Source organism: Propithecus coquereli, unplaced genomic scaffold (genome assembly GCF_000956105.1).
Source record: "Propithecus coquereli isolate 6110/MARCELLA unplaced genomic scaffold, Pcoq_1.0 Scaffold83, whole genome shotgun sequence".
In the NCBI taxonomy this organism is placed as follows: Eukaryota; Metazoa; Chordata; class Mammalia; order Primates; family Indriidae; genus Propithecus; species Propithecus coquereli.
The window spans coordinates 5,970,147-5,989,546 of record NW_012154507.1 but is presented as its reverse complement, the minus strand read 5'-3'; the positions used below and the strand labels follow the sequence as shown (position 1 = coordinate 5,989,546).

Genomic DNA, 19,400 nt, shown 5'->3' with positions numbered 1-19,400 from the left:
TTAATCTGCTGCTTCTCTTGTGGTAATATGCCAAGCCCCAACTTGGTCATAGAGACAATATAGATCCTTAAGTCATAGGAAAACTTAAAATATTTTATTGGAATATAGAAAATTTGAGAACTGTTATGTCTTTGGTATTTATTAATGTATTTTCTGTGGGTACTTCTATAGAGGCATTAACAAGGATCAGAAAATACAGATTGAATCATTCTAGCACCTTTTGATATAAATAGAAATGCACTGATGCAGAGGTAAAAAAAAAAAAAAAAAAATACCTTTTGTTGGGAAACTATAAATAATTGGTCATTTCCCATGAGTTCTGCATTGCCTTCTCTATGTCAAAGTTTAGGATTGTATATTTTCATACTCATCACATTTTCTTGGCCAGAAAGAATCCATAGCAAAATTCAGATTTAGAGTCTTAAACTCTAATTGGTTCTTAGTTGAATTTGACCTTTTAAATATGATGTTTACAAAAAGTTGCTTTAATAAGCAACAATTAAGATTCTATTTTTTTAAAACTTGCAATGACAACCTTTGTTTGTTTTTAAAGATACAGTAGTAAAGATTGAGGTATAAACTTTTCACAAAATATACTTAGTCTTTTTGCACTACAAATGTTCATCTTGTATGTCCAGGAACTTCTCATGGCCAATTCCTTTTCCACTTTCTTCGCCTTTGTTTGCAGTACGTGTTCTTTTGGGTCCAGGTCCTTATTGTAAACTCCAACTCCACCTTTACATTGTCCTGTTTACTTTCTTCCTGTGAGGGTAGAGTAGGGGTGGGAGGTGAGTATTTTATAACTAAGTTGCAACAGCACATGTCTTTCATTTTGTGTATGGTTAAGCTAGGTAGATGTAAGAGCTCTCAATAGTGGCAGCAGGGGTAAGCTGAGCCAAGGGTAATCAATTTTTATTTATATGTATCTCCCCCTGCTAATCCAGAGGAGCATGATGAAGCCTGTCCATTTACCTGTGGGGCAATAGGGGTAGACCGCAGTTATCCCGTAGAGATGAGATCGCTGCTCTGGGAGATACTCATCAGTAAACTGACCGCTGTCTTTATTTACTGATATAACACCATCCCTGATAACAGAAAGAATGAATTCATGGAGAGTCAATCACTAGGTAAAAAAGATACAAGGTTAAGATACAAAGTCAGTTTCAACAGAAATCTCTGCTCAAGGGTGATGCTGATGCCACACTGAAGTTTGAGAACCACGGGTCTAAAATCAGTTGTTCTCAATGCTAGCTGCACATGAGAATCACATGAGAATATTAAAATACTGTTTCCTGGGCCTTGTGACAGACCAATTAAATCAAAATTACAGGGGATGGGGGAGAGGACCTAGACATGTACTTTTTATGTTCCCCAGTTCCTCATTTGAGAACTAGTCTAAATAGTATTTTCTGTTTTCCTTGGTAGACAATATATCCACATCTTTTTAAAAAAATGAATTTAGGTGGCACACACCACCTCTCAGCTACTCAGGAGACAGAGGCAGGAGGATTGCTTGAGCCTAGGAGTTTGAGGTTGCAGTGGGCTGTGATGACACCACTGTATTCTACCCAGGGCAATGGAGCGAGACTGTCTCAAGAAGAAACTGTCTCAAGAAGAAAAAATACACCTCATGGTGCCACTTAAAGGTAGCCTTTTATTCTCTGAAGAACAGATTTAGATTAACGTGCTTCCTTTTTAGATAGCTTATTACCAAATAGCTTTGCCACTTTTAAGCTACACGAGAGCAATACCATTAAATTTCTGGGTGAAGTAAAGGCACAATTTCAAAAGCAATAACACTTGAAGGATGTTATCTGTTAATGAGATAATGAAACAAAAGCCTCAGCAGAGGACTTAATTACTAGTGTCAATTAATTTTTGGTAAAACAAGTAGCATGTTCTCCAAAACAGTCTGCCTTCTCAGGCTTGTCCAGAGTGTGTTGTTCTCACCTCCTCCAGTCCGTGTGGTAGAAGTGATCTGCATAGCTAACAATGCTGAAGGGGTAGTTAAGGTTATTTTGAATGACACGCCGTCCAGTTCCATCAGGTAGTGTGCACTCCAGTTTTTTGGTTCCTTTTAAAACATTAAAGGGGGAAAATCAGATCCTTTCACACCATGGAGGAAAAAAAAAGAAAAGCTGCTCTGCCAAAAATGACAGTGGCAGATAAATTCCTTCTCAAAAGAAACAAAGGTCTTAGTAGAATAGGAAATAGGATATTTTACTTCCATTGTAATCATACAAATTAGCAACTCTAAAATTCCCTGTTCTATTATTAATCTCCAGTTTGTTGAATAGCATTTCAGTTTTTAATAGAGATTCAAACTTTCGAACCTTTTTTGGAAGAAAGGATTGCATTTACTGAAATCTGGTGAAGTTTCTTCCAAAGCAGGACTTTAGAGATAAGTATTTTTATAACTTATATGATTTCAAACCTTAGCTTATCAATTGTAAACCTAACATCTGAGTAAATACTTGCCCTCTGTAAGCAATGTATGATAGCCAAGGCAACCTTTTAACAAAAATCCTTATATATTTTTAAAGAATATATTATCTTTTCAGTGGAAAGGAAGGAAAGCAACTAAAATGGTAACATGGCTCATATTTTTTAGTGTAAAGGAGTCGGTCTTACAAATTTTACAATAGCTAAACCAAGAATTTCCAAGTTTCAAATTTCTCATGGAGCCCTGGCTTAAATTTCAAATACTCTTTTAAAATGTAATTTGTTTTGGATGAGTTGTAAAGGTGATCTGTCTGCATTTTAGTCCCTTTAATTAGATTATATTTCTTTAAGAACAGTCTTTTTCGTATTATTTAATATAAAAAAAGACACATAGCATCTTTTCAGTTATGCTAATAATGAAAAGCACACAACAAATAGGTAAACCTGGGTATTAGCAACCCAGATTTATTACTGAAGGAAGCTACCCTGCTATATCACTTTTCAAAGAATGTCCTTGGCATAATTACATACTGTTAGAGGAATAGATGTTTATAGATAAGTTATACTGGCCAAAAAAAATAACTTCCATTTATATGTCTAAGTTTGTCAGTTCCACAGTGTCTAATATTTCTTTTTAACTCTTAAAAAGTATGCTGAGTGTTCATGTTGAGGTTAGGCAAGCAGTACAAACTTAACTGCCTGATTCAGACCTCCTTCTCCCCACCAAAGACTATAAGGACCATTTAAAAATATTCTTTAAATGTTTACAGACCAAAGGAGTAGATTATGTGCTGTACTGTTAAAAATTTATTTAACCCAAAAGGATCTAAAATTACAGGCTTTGGTTTTGTAGTAAAATCTAGTGCAGTGCTCACACTCACTGTGATGAAGGGTTATCTGTTTGCATTCCACCAGTAGTATTACCTGCATCTGCCCAGCAGAGCAGTTTGGAGAAGGGGTCAAAGGTTAAACCATTGGGTAATCCAATGTCTTTATTGATCAGAATTCTTCTGTTTTCTCCATCTAAAGAAGAAGTTTCAATTTTAGGAGCTTCTCTATTCCAGTCTGTCCAGTACAAGTTGCTGTAGATAAATTAAAAATCAAGATTGTAAAAGAATAGCCATACAGCCTGTCGCAGCGTTTAAGACGGCCCCCATTGAATCCCCACAGCCGTAAGCAATCCCCTTAACTTTGGGCTGAATTTAATGTCTTGCTTTTAGTGAGCAGAGTACACAGAAGTGATGTGCTGTCACTTCCAATATTAGGTTTCAAAAAACTGTGGCTTCTGTCTTGGGTGCCCTCTCTCACTCCCTCTGAGGGAAGCTAGATGCCATGTTGCAAGCTACCCTATAAAGAGGACCATGTGCCAAGGAACTGATGTCCCTGGCCAACGGCCCACCGGAGCATGCTTGGAAGTGGGTCTTCCCCCAGCTGAGCCTTGAGATCACTACACCGTAGCCCATAGCTGACTGCAGCCTTGGGAGGTACTGTGCAAAGACACTGCATTAAGGCGCACCCAGATTCCTGACACAGAAACTGAGAGACAAGAAATGTTTGTCTTAAGCTGTTTGGGGCAATTTGTTACATAGAAATAATACACAGCCATATTTTCCTTTTACCTGTATCACTAGGTTTTTTGACAATTGTAACTATGTGGAAGAAGTCATTATTGTCTAAGTATGAGAATCCTTGCCTCTGAGACACCCCTGACTCAGCTGCCCAGAAACCCTTAATTTGCTGAAATCTTGAATTGGATCTTGGGCTTAGAATGCAAAGAAATACAGTTGTTAGGAACGGCTTAGCCATAGAAACTATGGAACTTGTTGACACTTGGGCCAGGGATTTGAGAGGGAAATTGTTCTTAACTGTCTCTTTCAGGGAAAATGATGTTTGGCACTTACTGAAGGGGAATCTCAGTTGGCCTGTACCTGGCACCCAGGGATGGAAACACTCTAAGTGAGGCACTTATCTTTTAAATGCCTTGTTAAAAATGTAAAATAATCATTTAACAGATAACTAGAAAATAATATGGTTCTGTTAATTGGAAATAGGTTATATGTAAGGAAACAGGTTTATGGTTAGAGCAGAAGTGATGAAAGCACTTTTTATAAAATACTGTTTTATAAAAGCCATAGGAGCACTGAATGAATGAGTCGAGCTAAAGAGAACCTCAAAGTAGGGAGAGGAAGAACTCATAGGTTTCAAACCCCTGTTATGAACTTCATCCCTTATGCCCAACAGATGAAGCAGAGGAAAGCTGAGAACAAAAGCCGGAAAGTAGTTTCCACTTTGTGCTAAGGTGGAGGTGTCCAGATGGTAGAGCATATCATTGCTTTCTTATTCATGGTCTGTCTCCTTCCCCAGAATGATTCAAGATCATTGAAAACATTAAGTACTGAACAAGCACACACAGCCACACTATCATTTGTGGATTGCTTAAGGAAGAAAGTTTTAAGGATAAAATCTATAGAATATGAATGAGAAATACCCGGGAAGGCTTAATGACTATTCCACTAAGCTGTTGAGGAAGATTTAACTGTGTTACATTCAAACTTGGCTCAGGGTGTTTATTTTCATTAAAAATTATTTTTTAAGTCCTTTAGCACTTATTTGCTGTTGTGACTAAGAAACAAAATTCTACTTTTTTTTGGTCTTTAAACTCATGGCTGTGATGTGGCTTTCAGCTTAAAAGTATGCCTTTTCCCCAGACCATGGAGACATGACCAAGGTGTCGTTGCTCACAGCCTGGCAGCTCCCCCTAGTTTCAGGTCAAGCATCAAGAATGGAATAAGGGACCTCCCAAATGTCAGAAAGGCAAGCCTGTGGAAAAAGAGGGTTTTAAAGAGAGCTATTAATTCTTGTGGCTAAGTCAACTGGAATAGAGAAAGATACACCTTCCCCAGTGTGTAGACCCCAATGTTCAGAACTACCTTTGAGGCTTTGCACTAACTATTTCATAATCAAAAGACACTTTGCTGAAAATTAAAGCTGAATACTTTCTTCGCTGATTTGAAGGGCTTCTCCAGAATTTCATCTGGTAGAAGCTCCACATAAATGTGGCAAGAGTTTCTCAAGGTATAAAAATGCTCCCTGGTTCTAACAAGTACTGAAATATTGTAGTCCCAGCTGGTGACTTTAATAATCGTCACAGGGAAAATTTTTATCTTGACTCTTGCTACAATAAAAATGAAGCCAGAGAGAGAAAATGCCCAGTGTGTGAGCTTTGGTTACTCTCACCAGTTAAGGGAGGTAAACCCTACTGTGGCTTTACTCCGTGGTTTCTAAAAATGTGTTGCTGAAGGAGACCCACTTCACTTCCAGATGAAGCGTCATCTCCTTGCCTGATCATTTGATCCAGAGTAGCGCCCAGTCTCTCACAATACTGAGTTCACTACACATCACATTACAGTCTAATATTTTTGTTTGTTCACGGTCCTATTTCCTCCTAATATAAGCTGCCTGAAAGTACAGACCTTGTCTTTGCCTAGAACAGTGCCTGACCCCTACTAGATCCTCAATAAATCTTTGTTAAATTAATGCATTTGAGCTTTTACTGTCTTGTTCTGACCTTCCCCACACTGTATTTAAAATCCAAGGGTTTAAATCAGGATGTACAAGTAACAGAAGGGAATTAGAAGCCCAGCTGACCCTCGGATTGGATCCACAGCAATGGCGCGGGGATTCACCAGATCCGTGTGGAAGAGGACCTTGCGCTCAGAGCCATCCAGCCGAGCCCTCTCTATCTTATCCAGGCCACTGTCTGTCCAGTACATTGTTCTGCGGAAATGGTCGATGGCAAGTCCTTCGGGGCTTATCAGACCTGGAAATAAAGCAAAGCCAGGACTGGAGCATTTGCAGTGTATGAAGGATGAACCTGTAGCAGAGAGATTGCTGTTTAAACAGCTTAAGAGAAAAGAATGCCCAACAGTCTGAGTCCCAAGAACCAGGTTAATAGAGGAACAGGTCCTGTTGTTACTTTTTCTGCCACGTCTAGCTTCTTTTAGATTAATAGACCTACCTACTAATAGACCAGGCTGACGGCACCAGGCATCCACAGTGCTGGGGCTAGGCAGAATAAACCATCGCCACACCCTGAATTCTTACTGTGAGTCTTTCTTTTGAGAAGGGCTCACGTAAGAATCACCTTTTCATTCCTTATGTGTGAAAGTGTTTGTTTACAGAGCGGCTGGTCTTGTACAGCTCAATAAAATGACTTGCCTAGAACTTAACCTTCCCTGTTGGAGGAAGATGGAGGGGAGACTTCAGCATAAAATAGGCAAGTGAGGACTTAGTAGAATCAAATGAAATGCAGAGTCTGCTGAGTGAAGCTGCTGACCTGAATTAACAATCGTCTCAGGCTCTGCTCCCAGTTCCAGACTGGCACGGCTGATTGTTCGCCCAGCAACATCTGTCCAGTACACCATCCTCTCCCGGCAGTCGTAATCGATTCCAACGACTATGGAGCCCTTTGTGTACCAAATCACAGAATTGGAAGAATTAGGATTCTTTAAATTTCTTGAGTTCACACTCAGCTGCCTCACTCATCCATGGCTGTAGTGAGCAACCTTGCTCAGTGGTCTTGCAAGCAGCAGAACAGATCAGCTGGACATGTTAGCTTTGGAGGCCCACTCCCTGGGGTCAAACCCACACTTACCCATTTAATAGCTGTGTAACTTTAGGTACTTAACCTCTCTGCGTTGGTCTCCTCATTTGCAAACCAAGGCTAATAGCAGCACCTACTTCCTATAGTTGCTATAAAAATGAATACCATAGATGCTTATAAAGTGTCCCAATCTGTAATTAGCCTACAGTAAGCCCCTCAATAAGTGCTGTTACAGTTGACAGTAAAAACAAAAGTGATTTAATGAAAAAAAAAGTCAGCCCTTCAGTCTATTAGAGGACATGGTCTTAGCAAAATAAGTCCTTAGTATTTTACAGGGCAAAAACTGAGTCCTTTCAAATGTCAGCACTTTTTCAAAGAGCCTTTCTAAAATTTGTCAACACATGCCAACAAAATCTACTCTCCCCTCCTGTGTTAATATGATGAGATCTTTCCCCTAACTGAGCTGCAATCACCCTTACTTCTGTCCCTGACTTAGGAGGCAAGTGTTCTGTTGCACTCTGTATAAAAGAAAGCCTATAACTGGATGGGTTAAGGAAATGGGGAATGGTGGTTATCCAGCCTCTGGCTAGGGAGGTCTCCCTCCATCCTTAAAATAGCTAAATAAATGACAGGTTTTTTTAAAAGTTCCAAGCCTGTGATATTCCTTTCCTCAACTCCATATGGTACTTGCTTCATTCAGTTTCTAATCCCAACTCCTGCTCTGAGAAGCCCAGCAGATGTTCAAAGCCAACATCTAGGGACCATCTGGCTGTCCCTGAGGTCACACCAGTTCCTCCCTTGCCTAACAAAGCCTCTTGAGGTTTAGCTGGACTTACGCCTCTGAGAGAGCAGTCAGCACAAGAGACTGCATGAAACAGGATTTGGCTCCTGTGGAAAAGCAACCAGTTCATACGGGGGGACCTAAGGTCAACTACACTTTTACTTGAAAATTAAAAAGTCATTTGCCCCAGGCAAGAGTACACACATTCACGTGAGCTCCCATCAACCCAGGGAACCATGGGTTCATAAACCCATGTTGAGACTTCAAAGTTTCCTGGAGTAAAAGTTGCAGTTTAAGGAGATTTGCTTAAAATGTGCTTATGACCCATGTCCCATTTCTCTTTCAGTCCCACTCCCACTGCTGTCACCACCCTGCCTTTATCGGAGCCATGTTCAGAAATGCAATCAAGCCACCTGACTTGGCTAGAATAAAAGATAGTTCTCTTGAGGTGACAGCAACTTCTTAGTGTCTGCCTCTTCCAAAGAAACTTACAAAGCAACATGCTAGAGTCTACCGGGGAGAAAAAAATCAAACTTGAACCTTAAAAAGAAAGAAGAAAAAACAAACATGTCTTTCTAAGCAACTGGCTGCTTCTGAGACGTTTTGGACCCAAATAAGTAGTTCATTAACATACGTAAATGTGAACACGAACGCTGTACTTTCTCATGGGTGAGCAGGTGCCTGGCGTGTAAAGTTTAAAAATGGAATCAGATGATTTTTCCATTGTAAGTGTCAATGCCTTTCTAGGGAGCCCCTTCACTTTTCCCATTTTAGAGAAGAAATCCCTCCAAAACGGGGTGTCTTGGCAATAGGGAAGCTGCTGGCTCAGGAAGCGGCACCCCTAGGGAAAGCTCCACCCACTGCTCCGCAGCACTACATGCTCCCCGAATATTCGTGCACGAGGGAGTCACAGAAGTTAGGGAAAAGGTGGGTCGAAGTGACAGAACCAAAATAGGCGGGGAAGGGGCTGAAACAGTGAAGTGACATTAACTGATTTCCCCTTGGAAATTCTCAGCTGATCACAGGCACCACACCCTGTAGCTAGTCCTCCTGTCGTTTTATTTCCAGGATCTCTGTGGCGATGTCTGTGACATGGAGAGAACCCTGGGGACTTGGGGTAAAAGCCTGTCAATTTTCCCTTGGATCACCATACAGCCTCCACATCCTGTCAACTCTGAAATTCCCTTTCCACAGATCTGAAACCCCGTGAAGCAGCCTTGTCTCCCAGCAACGGAGAGCCCAGTTCTGCGGTGCTGGCTTCAGGCCCAGGAAGATGGACGGCAGCCCAGAGACCCTGCAGGACTTCCCCGCCCCGGAGTCCTCCGCCCCGCGACAGGGCTCCACCGCGCGTGCGCGGCCCCGCCCCCGAGAAGTCCGCTTTACATGCAGCGACAGCAGGGTCCTGGCTGCGCCCTTCTGAAGCCTGGTGCCGTTGAGGGGCAAGTGGCCGATCTGCTGGCCCTGGGCATACAGCAGGAAGGTGCCCACGGCCGGAGGCGTCACGTCAGGCCGGGGCGTGGGCCGGACGGTGGGCGGAGCGACCGTGGGTATACCTGCGGGGGAACAGGAGGGGAGGAGAGGAGAGGAGGACGGGTGGGGAAGGGGGAAGAAAAGTTACTTTCCCACATACCAGAGCCTCCAAAAATATAAAAAGTTCTTCGCCCTAGACAGATGTGCTCCAGATGTTCTTCACAAGAAATTCTAATTTCTAATTTTTTTCCCAAGGATCAATTATGTAAATTACTTCCAATTACTAGGGAGGAAGACAACAAAATTCTTCCTTCAGAACAAAGCAGAACAGGGTTTTTTGGTTGTTTTTTAAGGGAAAAAAACAGAACCAGTATTGTGTCAGCTTCTCTCTGGGGCCCCAGGGTGGCACATGTCGCCTTTCACCCTGGGCTGGGAGGGGACAATAATCGCTTGTTGAGCTGAGTTCCAGATGTTCTAATTACAGAAGCTGCTAATGACAAAAACCAAACACCAGATCCAAATTGGGATCTTAGGTGGAGGACCACATTGCAAATTAACACAGCATACAGACGTCTTTCATTAGACCTGGTGACCTCTCATGTCCCCACCTTCACCCACATCTGGCAGCATCCCTACAGAAAGACCCTCAGATGCCACCGAGGTGAGGGCGGGCTGTCCCCAGCACTTACACGCAGGGGTGGTGCCCGGCTGGGAGCGCGTGCCCTGCACCTCTCTGCCGTCTTTGTCCACACACCAGCAGAAGTCGCTCTTCCCATGGCACTGCAGGGGGGTGAAGTGGCCCAGGTCATCGCACTGGGGCACGTACTGGTCATCCCGGGGCGAGCCGCCATAGTGCTCTAGCAGGTTTTCCCTCCAGCGCTCACAGACAGTCTGGGGCCTCTGGGTGGGCTCTGGGCAGATGGGGAGTAAAAAGCCTTTGATTATGAGCCAGGGACAGAATGCAGCATGCACTAGAGATCCCCATGCCTGGCCCCCGTAACGAAGTCTCAGCCGAGTCCCTGGACATTGGACTTGGAAAGCAAATGTGTCCTAAGAATCAGAAGAAGAGATCATCTTGATGCCCCTGCCTCCCCGGGCAGGAGGGTCTGTCCTCGGGGCCCAGCACATCAGGAAAGAGCAGGAAGAGGTGAGATGAGTGGTGCAGGCTCAGGCAGCCTGGGAAGGGGGACGATCTCCCTCAGGCCAGGGGAGGCCTCCATGGCCCATCTTGCCTGCGCCCACAATGCCTCCGCTGACTCAGCACTTGTGCAGATACTCCTTGGGGACTCAGTGGCCTGCGTGATGCTTAAAGCCAATTTTTATTCTTTCCCACTTGTGTCAGGCTCCAGGACCTGCTGCTGAGAGGGCCATCTTGAGACTGGCCAGTGTGCGTCTTAGAACATGTTTCTGAAAGCCTGGCTGTGCCACGTGACCCTCAGTAGCTATCCACTGGAAAGCCGTATTGAGTAAAAGTGACACTGAGTGGAACTGGTGTGCGGAGCACAGCAGTAGTAGTGGCAAACAACTTAAAACTAACTCCAGTTCCTAGAAGTCCTTTAAGCCACCCGCTCCTGAGATTATCTCAAAGCTGAATCTTTTCCTGCAGGCCCTAGCTTCCTGCCACATTGTTCTGTTCCCTGTCTTTTCTCCAGCATCCTTCCCTCCTGTCCCCACCGTCACAGCTCACCCCATGCTTAAACTCCTGCTGGCTTCTGTTGCAGAGCAGTTTCCTCCCAGGCGGCTTCCACAGTGCTACCAAGGCCCTGCCCCAAACATGGTGGTTTTCTGAGAAGACTCTGATGCAGGCTGTTGAAATAACTTGTTTATTTATGGATAGGATTACCTAAAGAAACTTAAGTAAAAGGAACTGCTTCTCCTTCCTTTTTATTATAATTCCTGCAGCTCGAAGCCCATGGTCTGTAGAATCACACACCCTAGTACCTACTTGCTACCACCACCTGCATGGATAATAGAAATCTAGAGGAAAGCTAACAAAAACTGGGCCCAGCCTTCCCCATCAAACCTGCTCCTCTCCCCCAGAGTCTTCCATATTTGCAAATAGCACCTCCATTCTTCCACTGCTCGGACCCCCTCATGCTTGACTCTTCTCTCTCCCCCGACATCTGATATGTCAAACAATCTTGTCAGCTCTACCTTCAGAATCCACTCAGAATATCTACACTCCTCATACCCCACCCCTGTCACCCTGGTACTCTCGTGCTGGGATTTCTGCAATACCCTTCTTACTGGTTTTCCTTCTTACACTTGCCTCTGCCCTCCCTTCTTATTATAAACCAGTATAAACTCAACTAGCAGCCAGAATGGTCCATTTGAAACACAAAGGCATTTCATGTCACTCCTTTGCTCAAAATCCTCCAGTGACTTTGAAGAACAAGTTGGAAACATTATGCTTGGGCTGCAGCACCTACAATTCCTCTGGGAAAGCAGGAAGATTGTGAATAAAATCGTCAGAGCTCCAACCCAACTACCTCAACTGCAAGACTCATCAGGGTTGGGGGAAGCAGATGCCCATCAGTTGCCACTATAGCTTAAGCATGGCCCATGGAAAGCAAAGCCCTTTTTAAGATCTCACAGAGAAGGTAGGATTCTGACTTCCTCACCCAAATGTGTCTCGAGGAACCGAGAGAGGGGAATGCTAGTTCCTCACACACTCACCATCCACCTGAAGGTGGGATTCCCTGGAGAAGTTCCCACTGCCACCCCCGCTCCACATTCTGAACTCAGAGGATCCATTTTTGGTTCAAGGGACCACCCAACAAGGCACATCTGTTTGGAATACAGACACACAGCACGGTCAATGGGAATGGGGGTCTCAAATCACTCATATGTAGGCATCCTTTCCTTCCGTACTATTTGAAGCTACTTCTCAATCCAACTATGGATTTCTTTCTCTTTTGTCTCTGGTCAGCATGGGTGTAAATATTTTGAGATCTTGGGCACAGAGCATTCTCACCCCCCTCAAACTGACTCCATTATGCAGACAAGACTAGTCAGAAATGGCAGCCAAGGCCAACCAGCAGCGGGAGAGAAGTCTGGGCATGAGAAAGTCTGCATAAAAGAACTGTCCCTATTTTAGTCTTAACTTCTCACAGTCTCTTGGCTCCTCTTTGAATCGCTGTCCTTAACACATGCTTGTCCTAATAAATTTCACAGAATTCTGAACCGTTCCCCTAAGGCACCTCCCAACCATCTGATTCCTTCAAATCCCAGCTGGAGTCAGAACTAAGACTTTTCAAAGACAAGACAGGAGTGAAATAGGATTTCTCTGTAGCCTTTTTTTTTTTTAAGACCTGCAGAATCTTTTCCTAAAAATAGAGACAGAGAGGGACTAAGAGTATTACTGTGGATCAAGCTGTTACCATTTTTTACCTATATGAATCTGAGACCCACGGGGGTCCCGGCCACAACAATTAAGATTATAGAAAGAAGCAAAACTGTTGGTACTTCTCCAGTTCTTCTTACTCTCACACATTAAAAGTGAAATTAGTACTTATGGAACCCTTCTCAATAGTAAAGATGGCTCTTTGGCTAGCAAGCTCACAGACACAGGAATCATTTTAGCTAAAACAGTATCAAACCAATCCTATGTTCTTCATAATAAAGTTCTTCCATAATAATAAAAAGAAGTTCTACCCTTGTCTGAATAGATTGAGGAGCAGAGAGCTACTGTGCCTGCCTGCTGTTGGCATCAACCATGAGCACTTAGTAACCGTGCCCTGGCCAGCCGGGAACTCTCAGATGGCAACAGACACGTTTGTCCTCAGCATCTCACGTCGTTTGGGCTAACAAAAACCAGATTCCTGTGCCTCTTCTGAGGGCAGCCAAGGCAAGAGTGATTCCCTGCCAACATTCTGGGCTAGGCTAGAGAGGGCTGGGGTTATAAGGCTAGAAAACTAGCTGGATCCACCTATCGGTGTCATACTTATTTTTCCTGTTGATATTAACACAGATGTCATACTGTTTCTTGCAATTCAGGAGGCAGAGTTAAGTGAGATAGTTACATAGGAAGGCAGTTTTCCTTCTGGACAAAACGCTGGTCTGTCCAGATCCTCTAGCCTCTCAGATCTCTCTAAGCTGCCATAACAGATCCAGGGCAGCAGCCTCAGCCTGACCTATATATCAATCTCAACTTCTGGTCTTATACTGGATGGGGTCTAAGAGATCACCCATGTCACATGTATACATGTCCCTATAACTTATGTGCATATAGGTGTGCACATATTATTCACGTGTTCCTAGGAGGAAAGAGGTTATGAAAGGCTGGTGACCAGCCCTATGTCCACATGGCCTGGGCAGGGGTTATAATCTATCTACCATCAGTGCCATTCTGTTCTTGCGCCCCAGGCCTAAGTCTGTACCAGGTTTCTTTCCTGGCTGGCTCACCTGGTGGTGGTCCACAGTGGGGTGGGGTAGAGCCAGGTGGAGTCCGGGTATCAGGTACTTCATGACCATCATGGTCCACACACCAGCAGAAGCCGGTGCTGCCGTGACATTGCAGTGGTAGGAAGTTGCCCTGCTCATCGCACTGGGGGATGTGGAGCCGGGCCCCAGGGTAGGCATGCTGTGCTCGGGCATGGCGTTGCTGGTGTTCACAGGGCTTCAGGCCCGAGGGCGAGTCTTCCAGGACCAGGGCAGAGGGAGACACAAAGGAGAAATAAAAGGCATTGCAACCCATCCACTTTCACCAGCCAACATCAAAGTCTCTTATGTTGAAAAAAGTTTTTTGTACAATTTGAAGATGGTACAACATGAGAAAAATAGCAAGGCACTGGGATTTTGGAGCCTTGAATTCTTATTTTAGCTCTGCCACTATCTACTTAGTTTCTCGCCAATTTTCCCAGTTTACTCGTAAGTCCCTAGCTGACTCTAAGTGTAAAGAAGACAGGCCCTCCCATCAGCCCTCAGAGCCTGTTGCTGTCTGAATAAAATGAAGAGCAACCCATGGCATCTGTCCAAACATCCCAAGAGACTTTGGAGAAAACAAGTCAAACCCCATTCATCTCCTGAGCCCAGAGTTCAAGTCTCAGAAGTTCCAGGTCAATGGCAGTCCCCAGACTGCACCGAGCTGGCCAAATTCCCCAAAGCTGTCAACTGTGGGCGCCTACTCCCGGCTCACTAGCACATGTGGCTTCTGCTTAATAAATGTCACCTCAATACATCATCTGACTCATACTCGTCGTGGCAAAGCAGATCACTAGAACAGTTAACCAGAGCTGCTGCTGTGTGGATGACAGAGGGGGCATCTACTTCAGGCCCTAGAGAACTCTCAGTGCACTAGGCGGCAGCAGCAGGAGGGTTGCCAAGGGAAGAATCCAATGAAGGCCCCAGACCAGGCTAAACCAAGAATGGGCTGTCATAGAAACATACCACTGAAGGAGCCAGGAGATCAATGTGCCTAATCTGGCCCTGCAAACCTTACCAGGTGTGCACTGAAGTCCATCCCCGTGATATCCAGGTTGGCAATGGCAGGAGAAGGAACCAGGGGTATTGTAGCAGGTAGCTGAGGGGTGACATCTGTTTTCCGTGCATTCATCAACATCTGCAGGTCAGGAACAGGGACAGAGGAGGGGAAGGAAGGAAGGAAGGAACGGCATGACCTCACTGCACACAATCTGTGCTACTATGGTCTCCATACATGTGGATCAATATCAACCTTTGGGCATGAGCAGAAAAATGCTGACACCTAAAGCTAGGCTTAATAGGAAAAAAAAAATTAAGGGACTGTGAGTTAACACAGACTAAAAATGTTCAGAATAGAAATCAAACAGGTGGTCACTTGCAGAAAAAAATATCCTGCAGTATATTTTGAAAACATCTTTCATCTATAGTGAATTCCAGGAAGTTACCTTTGAACTAATCTTTAGACTATAAATCATTAACTTCCTTTCAGTAACACTACAATAAATATATGTAACGATAGGTTTTTTCCTTTCACTGTTGGCACCATCTCCCTGCAACATTCAATAACAGAGGCAAAGGAGCCAGAGGCAGCTCCAAAGACTTTTTCAACTAAGAAACACATTCAGTCTTGTCTAATCAGGGCCCCCACTATCTAGAATCCCTGATTATTTTCAGACATTTTCTTTACTTCCCACTTTTAGAAATATAGGAGAAAAAATAAGAAAATTATCCAGGGTTTTGAAACAACACATACAAAAAGAAAATCTAAATTTGACAAGCATATCGGCATAAACAATTCAGCCCCCTCCATTCTCCAGCTGGTACCCCGAGGATTAATGTCCATAATCACATTTTTCAAAACTGTAAAATCCTGATACTTCAAACAAAAGCCATTTGTATTCCGTTTATTTAATGAAATCAGCACATGCCAACAACAGCAAGTCACTCCCCCACCCCCAAAATAGAAACTGAGAAATGAATTGTTAAAAGTAATGCTCAATGGATGAGGCAAGCTCTCTTAAGAGGAAGTCTTCTAGAGTAAGAGGAGGATAAACAGAGGATGTAGGTCTGATCGAGGTCTTGGCTGAAGACAAAGCAGTAGTCACATTCATCATGATGAGCAGAAATTTTTTTTTTAGATGTGTGAATAGAAAAAAATAACAAGATGGGAGAGAATTGCATCAGTTTGGTACAGCCCATGGCAGAAACACATCGGCCTAGGAAACCAGAGATCTGGAGCCCCGACTGTGATGGCACTGGGCTGGGGACAGGGGTGGCGCCTCACCCAGCCCCCTATGCCCCAGATGAAACCCTTGTAGGCTTCTCCACACCTCCTGTATTCTGACCACATTCTCACTGAGCCACCTTCTCATAACCGAGGTGCTATCTCAGGTCCCACTGAGCAGACACGCTGGACACTAGACACAGCCGTTGTGTTCACCAAAGAAGAATCTCTTATGCCATAATTAGCAAAGTGGCATTCTGCTTATCCTCTGCCTCTGGGAAGTTTAGTTTGCATACATTGGTTCCCTGGAGTCCAAAAAAATTCCGAATGCTCAACGCGGCCAAGTCTAACACCACCCAGAGTGGCCCTGCCTGGTGAGCAGCTGGGTGCCACCATTTCACCTACAAAGGCAGGAAAGCAGGTATAAACTCATCTGCAAGGACAGACACCAACAAGGTGTTCTGGTTAGCACCTCGGTTACCCCAAAATAAGCCAATATTGTCATATTTAATTATTCTCGAGGTTGGCTCTCTATCTCTTCAAAAGGACAACTCAAGTGCCCAGTGGGGCGAGGCTGGTGAGCGTCCAATTCCTGGGGCCTGGCAGAGGCTGTAAAACTGGCTGTGAAACCAAAGCCGTAAAAATTAGCATCCAGCCAAATGCAGGAAATTAAAGCTATTCACAATACATGCGCTAAAAGTACTTCTAATGGCAACAGGAACCCCAAGCAATGACAGGAAGCAGGAATTTCTGAGACACAAGGCCTATTTCTAGAACCCATGGAGCAGTTTCTTATGGTTATTTTTGAACTAAGAGAGAGGGGATTCCCCAGAGCTACCATTCACTGATGTTCTTAGAGCCCACGGCCAGCCTGAGCCCAGCCTTCCCACAGCTGTGTTGCCACCATTGCAGACGCTAAGGTTTGGGGTAGACAGTAACTGCTAAAACTGACCAACCTGGAGGACAAGGGCCTGAAGAGACTGAAAGCATCACAAGCGAGAAATCCCCGTCCCTATAAAGCTAGAGAAGGTGAAGGCTCCTGCTCGCAGTCCCCTACTCCTTGGAGGGCCTCACACCACGACGGAAAGTGAGCGTCCAGCCGCTCCAGGGCCTCTCCTCGGGCGCGCAGCACTGACGAGGTTGTGGGGAGCCACAGCTTCTGGGTAAAGAGGGAGTCTTTTCTGTTTCACAGGAGATCATGCATCGAGAGAAAATATGGAAAGACTTTCAGCCCCTCAGCAAGGGAGGAGCTTTCCTCATCGTACCTGTGGGGAAGGGCCACCGACCACGCTTAACAGCCACCGGCAGGGCTCTGCAGGGATGGACAGAGACTGAGGTTGAGATGACACTGTTCAAGGAGTAGAAGAGTCCCCTTATCATTCAGGTAACAAAAGGTTGCTCAACCCCAGCACAGGTCTCCACTCCATTAAGCTGGTCAAGAACTGGTTTGGAAAATGTGTTTAAAATCCTCCATCTTAAGTTCATGCTTTGGGGCTTCAACATGCTTCTGAGGACCCTAATTTTTTTTTTTTTTTTTTTTGAGACAGAGTCTCGCTCTGTTGCCTGGGCTAGAGTGCTGTGGCATCAGCCTCGCTCACAGCAACCTCAAACTCCTGGGCTCAAGCGATCCTCCTGCCTCAGCCTCCGGAGTAGCTGGGACTACAGGCATGTGCCACCATGCCCAGCTAATTTTTTCTATATGTATATATATATATATTTTTTTTTAGTTGTCCAGCTAATTTCTTTCTATTTTTTTAGTAGAGACAGGGGTCTTGCTCTTGCTCAAGCTGGTCTCGAACTCCTGAGCTCGAACGAGCTGCCCGCCTCAGCCTCCCAGAGTGCTAGGATTACAGGTGTGAGCCACCGTGCCCCCGGCCCTAATTCTGAGCAAAACCAGCTGGAGCCACTTAATAACAAACCCAACCTCTGGACTCCAGTTCCCCCAACTCCCACCATACATTTGCCTTTGAGCCCACTGAAATTCCCTGGTGCCGATTAACTTCAACCCCACCCTGGACCCCAGCAAAGGCCCCATCTCTCTCTGCTTCCTGTCTGTTAAGTTGAGCACCCTGCTGGCTATACCCGTGCGGCGTGTGATGATCCCACCCCAGACCTGTGAGTATAATAAACTTCCTTTCAAGCCTCATTTTCATCTCCTGTAACTGTACCGACTTTACCATACCATGCCTACCATCTAACGTTCTTAGAACGTAAAGCCTGAGAAAGAATAATGTCAGTACCTCCCCTCAGCCCCCTCCTGAGTGATGACAGCTCATCATTACAGATCAACACTCATCTGTAGCCCAGCTTCCTCGGCTCACACTCACTCCTTCCTGGGAAGGTCGCAACGCAAGACAATCTGCTTTTGCACCTGGCAAAGTCACCAAGATTCATAAGGACAGATATGCCTGAGAAATACCCAGCTCACACCAATACAAGGTTGAAATGACTCCAGATTGAGGGAAACCAGAGAAGATCTAACGCTACTTGGATAAAAGCCTCCTGCTAGTGACTCAGACCACACTGGGAACCCAAATCCAAGTGCAGCCTCACCAGGGAGCCTGGGTTTTAACAAACTGTGCCTGGAGAAAAACCCACACACTTTGTTATTTTTAGTTTGATGGAGTAAAAGAGTGTGTGTGGTTCAAGAATGCACAGTTCCCACAAAATAGAGCCTCCATCGAATATCCTTTGGTGACTGAAACACACATGCACTGTGGAATACCTTTAAATATATGTGCACACACACACACACACACACACACACACAGTAATATATTTATTCTCCAAGTTACTTTCATGAGTAACCTAGCTTGATTTATGCATGGGTCTTTAGAAAAATGGCTTATTTTCTACTACCCCACAATCTGAAAGTTTGGAAGGCAACCGCGTGGTAACTGGCTGCATTAGGCAGCCTCTGACCCCTACCTGGTAGTATTCATGGTCTTGTGTAATCCCCTCCCCTCTAGTAACTTGCTTTTATCTAATACAATAAAGCCACACTGGGGGGATGTCATTTTTGTGATGACGGCCTTCCATCTTGCTAGTAGACTTTCTAGCTGGCTTTAATAACATAAGCTGTCATGTTGGAGAGGCCCGTGTGGCAAGAAACTGAAGGCAGGTGATGACCAGCAAGGAACTGAGGCTCTAAAGTCCAACAGTCCTCAAAGAACTGACTCCCGTCCATAACCACGAGAGGATCCTGCCACAGTTAAGCCTTCAGATGAGACCACAGACCTGCCAGTCTGCACCTTGACTGCAGCCTCAGGAGAGATCCTAAAGCAGGGACCCAGCTAAGCCATTCCCAGGCCTTGACCCACTGATAGTACGTGTGTATTGTTCTAAGCTTCTACATTTGGGGGTAATTTGTTATACAGCAATAGATAACTAACGTACTAGGGAAGCACTTGATGGGTTTGTGGGCTCCAGAGAGAATCCTAAAAGCAGAAAACCAGAGA

The 19,400-nt window shown here is 44.7% G+C and overlaps 1 protein-coding gene across 1 annotated transcript in view; it reads right to left on the bottom strand.

Annotated features, from left to right (window-relative positions):
• Window positions 1–72: 72 nt before the first annotated feature.
• NID2 (nidogen 2 (osteonidogen)) overlaps window positions 73–19,400 on the bottom strand; it is a 59,418-nt gene continuing 40,090 nt past the window's right edge. Inside the window, exons 13-22 of the mRNA XM_012663803.1 lie at window positions 14,737–14,856; window positions 13,701–13,934; window positions 9,986–10,207; window positions 9,210–9,379; window positions 6,779–6,908; window positions 6,091–6,262; window positions 3,367–3,524; window positions 1,951–2,074; window positions 973–1,085; window positions 73–762 (exon numbers count right to left, since the gene is read on the bottom strand). Coding sequence (XP_012519257.1) covers window positions 752–762; window positions 973–1,085; window positions 1,951–2,074; window positions 3,367–3,524; window positions 6,091–6,262; window positions 6,779–6,908; window positions 9,210–9,379; window positions 9,986–10,207; window positions 13,701–13,934; window positions 14,737–14,856 — 1,454 coding nt within the window. The 3' untranslated portion in view covers window positions 73–751. The remainder of the gene's footprint in view (window positions 763–972; window positions 1,086–1,950; window positions 2,075–3,366; window positions 3,525–6,090; window positions 6,263–6,778; window positions 6,909–9,209; window positions 9,380–9,985; window positions 10,208–13,700; window positions 13,935–14,736; window positions 14,857–19,400) is intronic.